The sequence below is a fragment of the Emys orbicularis genome, chromosome 9 (assembly GCF_028017835.1).
Source record: "Emys orbicularis isolate rEmyOrb1 chromosome 9, rEmyOrb1.hap1, whole genome shotgun sequence".
In the NCBI taxonomy this organism is placed as follows: domain Eukaryota; kingdom Metazoa; phylum Chordata; order Testudines; family Emydidae; genus Emys; species Emys orbicularis.
In genome coordinates this window covers 98,571,126-98,583,490 of record NC_088691.1, presented here as the reverse complement: position 1 = coordinate 98,583,490, position 12,365 = coordinate 98,571,126, and the positions used below count along the sequence as shown (strand labels likewise).

General features: G+C 46.7%; 1 protein-coding gene across 1 annotated transcript in view; it reads left to right on the top strand.

The window, feature by feature from the left end:
- Positions 1–543: 543 nt before the first annotated feature.
- Positions 544–12,365, top strand: part of LAMP3 (lysosomal associated membrane protein 3) — a 32,689-nt gene continuing 20,867 nt past the window's right edge. The window contains exon 1 of the mRNA XM_065411434.1: positions 544–589. Within this exon, the coding sequence (XP_065267506.1) occupies positions 544–589 (46 nt within the window). The remainder of the gene's footprint in view (positions 590–12,365) is intronic.

Below are 12,365 nucleotides of genomic sequence, written 5' to 3'. Positions count from 1 at the left end.
CACTGTAAGTGTGCAAACCTCTACCTCTCCCAGCCCTAAATTTAAATAAAGAATTCCCCCCCACACACACACTTTTTTTTAAAAAAACACACTGGGGCAAAGTAACTTTCTCTCGCTGGTCCCCATTTAATGCTCAGTATTTTCAATCATTAAAACTGCAGCCTTCAAAGACAGGCATCAGATAGACATAACTAGAAGCTAGAAACCTAGGGACAACATTAAGCCACTCTGTATAAATTCTTGCTACCCACTTGATGGGCTGCAGGGAGGGAATGAAACACCTTGCTTAGAACACCAGTCCTTATTCCTGTTTTCATTTTCCAGCCACCATCAACCTTTTCCTCTGTGGTGGCTTAACACTGAGAAGACACTGGCTCCCCCCTGCTCCACCCCTGCCTCTCTGTTCATGTGACTTAGTGGTGTCTGCACAGTTTGAAATTTATCTGCCTTTGGGCAGGCATTGGTTCCTTACCTTTCAGCCCTGCAAGAAGAAGAGCAGCACCTTACCACACAACTGCAGCTAGTCTCGATCCTGCCTCCACCATGGGCAGGCGTGGTCTGGAGGTGGTACTGCTAAACGTCGCCTGTGGTGAGTTATAGCCTTCCTAGTGCTTTATCACATCAAATGCGACCTCTGGTCATTGCAAGTTTGTGTTTCTTTGCATTAAAAAAAATTACTTTTAATAACAGATTAACACATGGAGAACAAGTATCAGGAGAACAAATTTGCTCCTATAAATAATGATGTAATTAATATGTTTCCATTGCTCAGAAATGTGCTAGTAAATATGACTATACCTTAAGCTTTGGTGTAGCCACTGTTCTAAGTTTTTGCTTAAGATATTTTTCCTTGCAGTCTGTGTTGAAAGTAACCCTGAGCTTATGGTAGGTAAGGTAAACGCATTAATAAGTAGCAGGTGAGTTGAGTTAACGAGATCCCCAAACAAATCCACAGAGCTCACAGAAATTATTAAGAGTTAGATAAAGCCCATGCCGGGCACCTAAACTGGCTAATGCACAGTTAATGGAGAGACATTCATCTATATGGTACCAGGACAGGAGCGAGGGGAAAACCAGTTACATGAGATTAATCTAAACAAAAGTGTAAATAAAAGTCAAAGAGCTAGATCCTGAGCTAGTGTAAATCAGCATCACTCCACTGAAGTCAGTGGAGCTACATTGATTTACACCAGTTGAGGATCTGGCCCAAAGTATTAAGACATCTCTTAATACCTGCATTAACTAAGAAATATCACTTGAGGAAATAGATGAAACTATCTAGCCTTTGAATAATGGCTTGGTGGCTCTGCTGTGGCGTTCTGCACTGATTATTCGCACCTAATGTGCAGGAAGCTTATAAGAATAGTGTCAAAAATCCTGAGCAGCATTAACCACAGCAATACGCTGAGCAGGAGAAACATCAGATCAATTGTACGAACAGCAACTTCAGGAATAAACCTGGGCAAATTCTGCTTCCTGGTATCCTGGGGTATATCTGGAATAGCTCCGCTGGAGCCCACAGGAGTTGCTTTGAATGCATATCGCTGTAAAGGAGAGTGGAATGAGACTGGGGGAAATGAAATGAACCGATAATGTTGTGCTGCCTTTAATCAGAGGGAAGCTGCTCCCTAGGATCTTTTCCTATTTCAGATTCTCCCTTTTAGAAATTCTGTATGAGTTTTTGAAAAGTCTGCAGAGTAAAATTTCTGTGTGTGGTTGGGGGAAGGGAAGCCTGGAGTCAAAGGCTGGGGGCCTGATCCAGTGTTTGGGGGCCTGAAAAGCTCCCACTGGATCTGGCCCTTTATAAAACAACTAAATTAGGTGGATTCCCACTTCCTGAAGGCCTTGATCCAAAGCCAGCTGGAACCAATGGGAATAGTTCCATTGACTGCAATAAATGCTGGATCAGGCCTTATGTTTGTCCCGATTACCAAGTCCATCAATTAAAAGCAGCCATATATTGGGTTCAGCATAAAAAGGGAAAACCCTGAGTGGCCCCTGAGCAGTTAGTGTCTCTGAGCGTAAAGCTGGGCGAAAGGATTTGGATGAGAGAAAAATATATTGGCCAGTTTCTTTATTGCCTCACCCAATAGCTATTATTATTATTATTAATAATCCGGTTTACTATGGTAGTGCCTAAGGGTCAAGCAAGATCAGGGCCTCATCGTGCTAGGCACTGTACAAACAGAGTAGTAAACGGTCCCTGCTCCAAAGATCTTACAATCTAAATAGACCAGCCAGACACAGGGTGGGGGAAGGGGTAGAACACAAAAGCAGAGAGAAGAATGCGATGGCAGCAAACATGTTAGTTCCACACTTTTTGGGGGTGGGGGGAGTTTACTTAGGAGGAGATATCTTAAACAAAGTAAGGGACATGAAGGGGGATGAGGGGGAACAGGTAGGGGAGAAGAGAGTAGAAGGGGCTCGGATCGCTGTAAAAACATGGGATATTGTCTTACTTAAAGGAACAAAGGTTGAGATTTTCAGAGCCACTTAAGGGCTTCAAGTATCAGAGGGGTAGCCGTGTTAGTCTGAATCTGTAAAAAGTAACAGAGGGTCCTGTGGCACCTTTAAGACTAACAGAAGTATTGGGAGCATAAGCTTTCGTGGGTAAGAACCTCACTTCTTCACTTGCATCTGAAGAAATGAGGTTCTTACCCACGAAAGCTTATGCTCCCAATACTTCTGTTAGTCTTAAAGGTGCCACAGGACCCTCTGTTACTTTTTAAGGGCTTCAGATGCACAATCTCCATTGACATTCATGAAAACTGGGTGTTGTCTAAATTCCTTTGGTGGCAGTGACAATCGCAGCCTGAATCAGTGGCCATCTTCTCTGCCATCAATGCGTGAAAATGGAGATTTCAAACCCGGATTAGTAAAAGGGAACTTTGAAAACTGCCCTGTTCCTTCGATTTCAGAACTCTTGAGCTCTAGTAAAGCTGAAAGAGCTGCAGGGATAAAAAAAAAAAAAATGCAGTTCAGGGTCTGCAACATTCACGAACTGAATCCTACATCAGCCAAGGTGGAAAGAGAGGCTTTAAAAAAGTTAAAAGTTCTCAGAAAAGGAACTGCTGGGGGAGCAGCAGAGGGTTTCTATACAGCTTTGAGTCATTCTGACACAAAAATGAGATGGGGGCTGTGACAGACTGACAATATCCTGAATAAGTCTTATAGAAATAAGATAATTCAATATACAGCAGTTTAAGTTACACCTGATTGAATTAGGGTTATTACCTTTGGGGTACATTGTATTAAAAATGCAGCGGTGTCTGTGGCATTATATGCAACTCCTCTAGTGGAAGGGGGATGGTAATGTACTTCCTCCATTATCAGCCCATTGAAGCCACAACCCCCTCCTCCCCCCGCCCCTCCAAGAAAGGGTAGTTCGAACTGGATTCTCCAGAGACCAACAGACTAAGAAAGGAGTTTTAGATGTAAATAGGCTGATTTTATACAGGCTCAGGGCCATCTTCCTGATCCAGCCAACACACAGGACCCCTGGTTCATGGAGGCCCCAATCCTTAGAGAAGGGTTGGAAGGATTGGGGCTACCGAGGCCCATAAGACTGGGTGCTTGTTCTGAGCTGGAGCTGTGCATAGGCGCTGACTCCGTGGGTGCTCCGGGGCTGGAGCACCCACGGGGAAAAATTAGTGGGTGCTCTGCACCCACCGGCAGCCAAGCTCACCCAGCAAGCAATGGGACATGTTCTCGGGGATGAAGCTCGCTCGTCCAAACGTCTTTTCAGAAGCTGGAGTGAGCCACCTGAATGGTGTAAAAGTGACAACACTCTGACTCAGAGGCACAAAAAAACCCGCTATGGACGTTAGTCTGGGGGAGAGATTTGGGGGTTTGCTAGTGACCAGGACTGGCCATGTGGAGACCTATCAAGTGATGGCTTCCTTTTTGCTTTTCTAGCCTAACGAGAGGAGCTGGTTGAAATTTTCCAAAGGAAATGTTTTTCCATCCAAAAATGACATTTTAATGAAAAATATATTTTGAAAATGTTTCTTTTGGTGAAAAATTTCCTGTCCCTTAATTTTTTTCCTCTGAATTTTAAATTGAAAACATTATCAAAATGGATATTGAAATTGTTTTGTACCAAGAGCTGAGCAGTACTGAACTCTGGTCGTGTCTTCTCTATCTAAATTAATTTAAATTTAAGGCTGTTTCACAACCTTCACGAAAACGAGTTAACTTACAGCTTCCTCTTTTCTATTTTTGTCGGGCTAATGCGCCAAACCGCAACTCTGGGTAGTGTGACAAAGCTCCGACCTTGTCTCAGTGGGTCCCACGCTTCCAGGCAGATTACGCTAGCCGTAGAGGCTCACTGTGACCCTCCACGTAGCCCTTCTCTCTCTAGGGCAGGGATCTCAAACTCAAATCACCACGTGGGCCACATGAGGACTAGTACATTGGCCTGAGGGCCGCATCACTGACCACCTTTTCATATAAAGATACAAAAGCCCCCTGCTCTGCCTCCGACTCCGCCCCCACTCAATCCCTTCCATGAGACCCCCCCCCGCTCAACACCATGGAGTAGGGCAACTTGGGATGCCAGGCAGTGTACTCGTGACAGGCCATCAGCATTGCCATGGTGTCTTCCAGCCCTGTGCCGTATGCGGAACTGGAACGGTTGTAGGGATAAGAACCAACTGGTGACCATTGCATTCTTTTCCTTATTCCGCTGCATCCACTGGAGGAGTGCATGGCCCGTCACAAGTGTAAATCACTGGCCTAACAGGTAATAACGCAGGGTCTCCATGGCCCATTGGACAGCAAGGCATTCTCTTTCGACTACTGCGTATTTCTGTTCTCTTGGGAGAAGCTTTCTGCTTAGGTAGAGGATCGGGTGTTCCTCTTCTCCCACTGTTTGTGACAGAACATCCCCCAACCCCACCTCGGAAGCATCTGTTTGTAAAATAAATTCCTTGTTAAAGTCTGGGGCTCTGAGTACGGGTCATTATAGAGGGCTGTCCGAAGGTCTGTGAATGTCCCCTCTGCTGCGTTGGTCCACTTCACCATGTCTGGACAGCAGGCCTTTACCAGGTCCGTTAGGGGACTTGCCCTAGTGGTGAAGTAGGGAATAAAACATCGGCAATACCCTACCACGCCTAGGAACCTGCAGACCTGCTTCTTCTGGATCGGCTGGGGCCAGTTTTGAATCGCCTCTAGCTTATTCATTTGGGGCTTCACTGTTCCCCTTCCTACAATATACCACAGGTACTTAGCCTCTGCTAGCCCTACGGCACATTTAGCAGGATTAGCAGTGAGGCCAGCCCACCTTAAGGTGCGCAGTACTGCCTCAACTTTCTCCAAGTGGGTTCCCCAGTCTGGTGTATGGATGATTACATCATCTAGGTATGTGGCTGCATAACTAGTATGGGGGTGCAGCAACTTATCCATGAAACACTGGAAAGTGGCCAGGGCCCCATGTAGCCCGAAAGGGAGGACGGTGTACTGGAATAGCCTCTCCGGGGTGGAGAACGCTGTCTTTTCTTTAGCTTCTTTGGTCAGGGGAATCTGCCAATTACCCTGGATTTGACAAAAGGGTGTCAGGAATCGGGCACTACCCAGTCAGTCAACTAGTTTGTTGATGTGTGGCATGGGGTATGCATTGAATTAGGATACTTCATTCAATCGGCGAAAGTCATTATAGAATCTTGTGGTATCATCAGGTTTGGGCACTAGTACAATTGGACTGGACCACTGATTGAGATTCTTCAATGACCCCTAATTCTAACATCTTCTTCACTTTGGCCTTGATCTCTTCTCTTTTGGCTGCTGGGAATCGGTAGGGTCTCAATGTTACCTTGGCTACAGAGATAGTGCAGATATGGTGATAGGTCTCACTTGTCCGCCCCAGTTTCATAGAGAACACATCTCAGTTGCAGTTGATCACGTCGGCTGCCTCGACTTTTTGGTTAGGCGTCAAGTCGGCTGATATCCTCACTTGCTTGTGTAGGTTATCCTCTTGGGGAAGGGCCTCCTGGGTGACTAAGCATGCCTCTCAGTCATGCCAAGGTTTTAGAAGACTGATGTGGTAAATTTGCTCCGGTTTCCGGAGGCCTGGTTGCCGCACCTTATAGTTCACCTCCCCCACAGCTTCGACCACTTCGTAGGGTCCCTGCCACTGGGCCAAAAGTTTACGCTATGCTGTGAGTACCAGTACTGTGACGGGCTATCAATCACAGAACCCCCCTTGGGAGCTGCCACCTGATGTGTCAAGTCTACTTCTGCCGCTGCTTTCCCTGCCAGCTCGGGACCCCAGCACCCTGTCTTGCTGAGCCAGACCTGCCCGTCTGCTCCAACACAGACCCGGGGTCTGAATTACTTGCTCCAAAGCTGCAGGCTTAACTGAAAGCCGCTTACAGAAGAGTTCTTATCTTTAACACTCAGGTGCCCAACTCCCAGTGGGGTCTAAACCCAAATAAATCCATTTTACCCTGTATAACGCTTATACAGGGTAAACTCATAAATTGTTAGCCCTCTATAACACTGATAGAGAGAGATGCACAGCTGTTTGCCCCCCCAGGTATTAATACATACCCTGGGTTAATTAATAAGTAAAAAGTGATTTTATTAAATACAGAAAGTAGGATTTAAGTGATTCCAAGTAGTAACAGACAGAACAAAGTGAATTACCAAGTAAAATAAAATAAAACACGCAAATCTAAGTCTAATACAGTAATACAACTAAGTACAGATAAAAAGCTCACCAGTGAGCTTCCTTTTACAGACTAGTCTCCTTCTAGTCTGGGTCCAGCAATCACTCACAACCCTGTGGTTATTGTCCTTTGTTTCAGTTTCTTTCAGATATCCTTGGGGTGGAGAGGCTCTCTCTTTAGCCAACTGAACACAAAATGGAGGGGTCTCCCACGGGCTTAAATAGACTCTTGTGGGTGGAGACCCCCCTCGTCTCTCCTATGCAAAGTCCAGCTCCAAGATGGAGTTCTGGAGTCACCTGGGCAAGTCACATGTCCATACATGACTCTCAGTTTTTACAGGCAGAAGCCATTACCCACATGGTATCTTGAATGTCTCCAGGAAGACTTCTTATGTGGATTGGAGCATTCCAAGATGCATTTAAAGTGCTTCTTGATTGGGCACTTAACTTTGCGAATTCCTTTCTCCAGAAACTGACCAAATACTCTACTAAGGTTATTTAGAAATCAAGCCTGTACACGGCCAATATTCATAACTTTGAGTACAAAAATGATACATGCATACAAACAGGATTAATAGATTCAGTAGATCATAACCTTTACATAGATATGTTACATGGCATATGTAGCACAGAACATATTACAGTTATGTTATATATATTCATAAGCATATTTCCATAAAGCCTTATGGGGGGCGCCATCACAAGTACCATCACTCGGTCTCCCAGTTGAAACCGTTGAACCTTTGCTTGGTGATTGTAATGGGTTCGTTGGGTCTCCTGTGCTTTCCCCAAGTGTTCCCGTACAATGGGCGTAACTTGGGCTATACAATCTCTCATCTGCAGTACATGCTCAACTATGTTCCTTCCGGGATTTTGCGCCTCTTCCCAGGCTTTTCTGGCTATATCCAATATGTCCCGGGGGTGGCGTCCGTATAGTAGTTTGAACGGGGAGAAGCCTGTGGAGGCTTGCGGGACTTCCCGGATGGCAAACATGAGGTAAGGCATCAAGTATCGGGGGTAGCCGTGTTAGTCTGTATCTACAAAAACAACAAGGAGTCTGGTGGCACCTTAAAGACTAACAGATTTATTTGGGCATAAGCTTTTGTGGGTAAAAACCTGAGGTAAGGCAGTAGGGTATCCCAATCTTTCCCATCCCTTCCGTGGTGGAAGTTTCTGTCTGCTGCCCGTGTCCATCTGCCTACTAGGGCAGTCTTCTGGCCCTGGGTCATGATCCGGGTTCTCAAGATCTTTGTGGCCTTCCTCTCTTTTTGGTCTTCCGGGTCTTTTTGGGAGCTGGGAACAGATCCTGAGAAATCTCGGAAAACATTGGGGGTTGACATTCTCCCGGCGATGAGTCGCTGCCCTCAGGGTCCCCTCCTCCCTCCAGCCTCTCCAGGGGAAGTAAATTATCAAACCCTGGATAGTCCCTCCCAATGACTACAGGATTTGGGAGTTTAGGAACTGTGCCCACTGTCACCTCAATGGGGTTCCCCTGAACCTCCATCTCCACTGGGATGGTGGAGTAATGGCTTACGGCCCCATGTACACACGTCACTGCTATGCGTTTGGCCTGTAGCAGCTGGCTACTTTTTACCAGCTTACCCGATATGAGGGTGATAGCACTCCAAGACCACAAGCACTATGGATTTTATTCTCGCCAGCCTGGTGTAGTTATGCAGGGCTAATGTGACCCCCGCAAGGTGGATAAGGGAGCACAGGACCTCCCAATCCCCCAAGTTACATTGCATAGGCTCCTCGGTGCTGGGACACTGTGTCCCCACTCCCCACATACATAACATCTATAATTGCTTCTAGTCACTCCTCTATCACGTGGGTTAGGGGGTTTAGTCCCAGAGTTCCCCCCACTCAGGCCATTCCCTTCCTTCTGGGTTCCCAGCTTGTTTTTGGCCCCCTTCTTCTTCCACCTAGAGTTCCCCGGGGGTTTGGCCGCCCAACCTTCCAGAGTTGGGGTCGGGTGCTTGCTTCGTAAGGGGCCTTCCTTGGGTAGTTGGGTCAATTCCCTGGCTGTCATCTGTCTTTCTACCAGCATGATCATTTTGTCATAGGAGGACAGCTCATTCTGGCTTACCCATTTGTGGAGATCTGGCAGCAGTCCCCACATGTAATCGTCCATGACCAAAGTCTCCAAAATCTCCTCCTGGCTGCACGCCTCAGGCTGTATGAGGTCAAATAGCTGGGACCTCGGAGGTTTGTTCTCCTGGTATTTCCACTCATGGAACCTCTGGCTGCCATCACCCCCTGATCGTGCTAGGATCTCTGTCTTCAGCTGGGGATAGTCAGCGGCGTCCTCGGCAGGCAGCTCAAAGTAGGCCTTCTGGGCCTCTCTGCATAAAAAAGGGGCGAGGATGCTGGCCCACTGCTCCTGGGCCATGCCTCACGCTGAGCAGTCCTTTCGAATGAGAGGAGATATGCCTCTACGTCATCTTCTGTCGTCATCTTTGGCAGACAACCAGCGGCCCTCAGGGTTCGCGTTCCGTCGGATCCCCGGGCCTGGGTGGTGAGGATCTTCAGCTGGTCCACTACCTCTCACAGGAGGGCTTGATCTTGGGTTGCCTGGACCACTAATAATTGGTTGGTTTCCTGCTGTAGCCACATAGACTCCTGTTGTGCCATCGCCTGAACCTGGGTGCGCCTCCTGCTGGGCCACTGTGGCTTGCACCAGAGCTCTCACCGCCTCCTCCATTGTGGTAAAAACAAAACCCCGAAACCCCAGTGCATTTTTTTAAACCTCTTTCTTCTGACACGCTGTGAACAATTGATCCCACCGCTGACACCAGTTGTGACAAAGCCCCGACCTTGTCTCAGTGGGTTCCACGCGGATTACGCTAGCCTCAGAGGCTCACTGTGACCCTCAACATAGCCCTTCTCTCTCTAGAGGCAAGGGTCACAGCCTACTGAGCCATTTTCATCATAAGCCAGCAAGGGAGGTGGGAAGAAGCAACCCTCCCTCGCACAGTCTCAGTTATCTCACAGTTTCTGTGATTAATTCGGGGGGGGGGGGGCGGGAAGAGTCCGGGCCCACCCTCTATTCCAGGCTGCAGCCCAGGGACCTAATAGTAGCAGCTATTGGTAGCTGACTTTTTGAAACAGGACAAGGACAATTCCCTGGACCACTTCCCCACAGCAGCCCCCACTTCTTCAACATCTACTTCACCCTTACCTCAGGGCATCCTTCCTTGTTCCTGATAGGGTTTGTCCTGCCCAATTTTTCCAGCAGCACAGCTTCCTCCTATAGCTCCTGACATGCACCTCTAACTGACTAACTGGGAGGCTTTTAACTCATTCCAGCCAGCCCTTGATTGGCTTCAGGTGTCCCAATCAACCTAGTTGTCTCCACTGCTTTCTAGAAGGATCTTAATTGGTCCCAGGTGTCTTGATTAACCTGGAGCAACTGCCATTTGGTTACCATGGTAACAGGGATTTGTTTAGCCTGGGGCTAATATACCTGTTTCTCACTACTTTCGTATAGTCATTTGGCCTTGCCCCATCACAGTAGATAGAACAAAGCAACTGCATTTGCTCTCTATGGGCCATGGTCAATATGACCATAAGCAAGGGGATAATACAACTGCTGCCAGAGCAACTAAATTAAAGTCCAGGAGAGTCTGAATTGGGAAGATAAGTTCAAATATGACTATAAAAGCATGTTGGCATAATTAGATCTCTACTGATAACAAATATTTATTATCTGAGATGTCAGTCATGCTAACTAGATGTGACCCTTCTATTGCATTGAATTGTATTTTCAGATTATAGTAATAGCTAGAACTAAAGTGAAATATAGTCCTTTCAACGCTGAAATGAAAACAGGTCAAGATTAGAGGCAAGGCTGATCTGGGGCATATAATTCACAACCCTCACTCCTCTGCACAATTTTTTTGAGGGGTAGTGGTGGGGTCAGAATCAGACCCATATATCTGTATCCACTCCAATGGTTTTGGTTCAAGACTGGATCCAAAATCAAAAAGGTCTTATTTTCTGGATCCAGTTTGGATATATCCTATGATGGTGGACATTTTGCATGATCAGATGTTCTGCCATTTTGGACAAAAAAACAAACAAACAAACATAAGAACAGTTTGTGAGATTCCAGAACCAATTAATCTGAACCTCCCTCTAGGCCTGATTTAACCTAGAATCTGAATCTCAAATCCCGGCCTCTGTATAATTTGGGTGCAGATTCTTATATAACCCCCTCCCAGATGGACTAAGTTAAAATAAACTTCTCAGCTAACTTAGTGAAGATCTTCACTCATAGACCACATGCTTTGCCTGGAACATGAATCATTTTGGATCTAAGGGTACCTGCTCACCCAGTAATGGGGAAGCGATTTCTGTTCTGTTATTTCAGCTAAACAAGAAGGGAAAACACTTTACCTACTTCCTGGATTTGTTGCACTTCAAAGAATATATAATTGGTCAGGACACTTATGACTTCTCTTAACTTGGCTTTGTTTATACAGTGCCTGTCCCCTTCCCCTACCCCTACACTCACACAGAGTTATACTCACAACCCTTTTATACTTCAGAATGTTCTTTTTTAAATTGCTTGTGTAGGTTTAGGAGCTGAAGAGCTTTTTTTTGGGTGCAAGTAGTGAGATTGTAGCCAACTCATAGGTTCTGCAAGAGGCACAATATAAACTTTCTGTAAATGTTGCAAAGTCTGAAATCTCATCCCATGAGAAAAATTGTTGTTGTTTTTAATCTTTTTAGATATTTACCAAAAAGCAACATAACATTAGACTTTGAACCTTGTTTCTCTTTAAGGAGAGCTACTTTAGAGGCCTGATCTTTCCTTGGGACTATCCCCTTGGGAACTCCCAGTGCATCACTTCCCTTTTTGAGCGTAGGCTGCCCAGTATAGACACATGGTTTGCACTCATTCCTTGGGACTTTGTCTCCCACAAACATTTCACCTGACGCACTGGAGTTGTGCTGGTCCTGCCCAGCCCGAGTCTGTTAAGCAGTTTAAAAAAGGGGGGGGGGAAGAGGAGGATGGCGAGGGGTTGGGAATAGAGAGGCAGTCTGCCAGGGAAAGCTTCTATAGTCTGTCTGCTGGACCCCAACACTGGCTGCTACATGGCTGACCATTTAAGTATCCCGTCTGATCCTGCCATACTCGTCCTAAAGTGAGCCCTGATCAGAGGTGGAGTGCTACGTTGATGAAATTAACCTTTTCTGTGGTCCTTGGCCAGCTTAATAAAAAGGATACTTACACCTGCCCCATCCAGGGATAATAAAATCCTTCTTTCCAGTGTACACTGTAGGCTGCCTATGGTACTGGTGAGACAATAGTGAGCATGAGGTAATAGATTTTATTGCACTAACTTCTGGTGGTGAGAGAGACAAGCTTTCGTGCTACAGAGGGCTCTTCTTCAGGTCTGGGAAACTAAAGCCATGTCTACACTACCACTCATAGGCACCAATTTCTGCTCCCGCCGGTGGGTGCTCTACCCCTCTCTGCCCCCAGCCCCGCCCTGACTCCACCCCTCCCACCTCTGCCCCACCCCCATTCCAACCCCTTCCCCAAAGTCCCCGCCCCAACTCTGCCCCCTCCCTGCCCCTATTCTGACTCCTTCAGAAGTCAGAGGGATAGCTCAGTGGTTTGAGCATTGGCCTGTTAAACCCAGGGTTGTGAGTTCAATCCTTAAGGGGGCCACTTAGGGATCTGGGGCAAAAT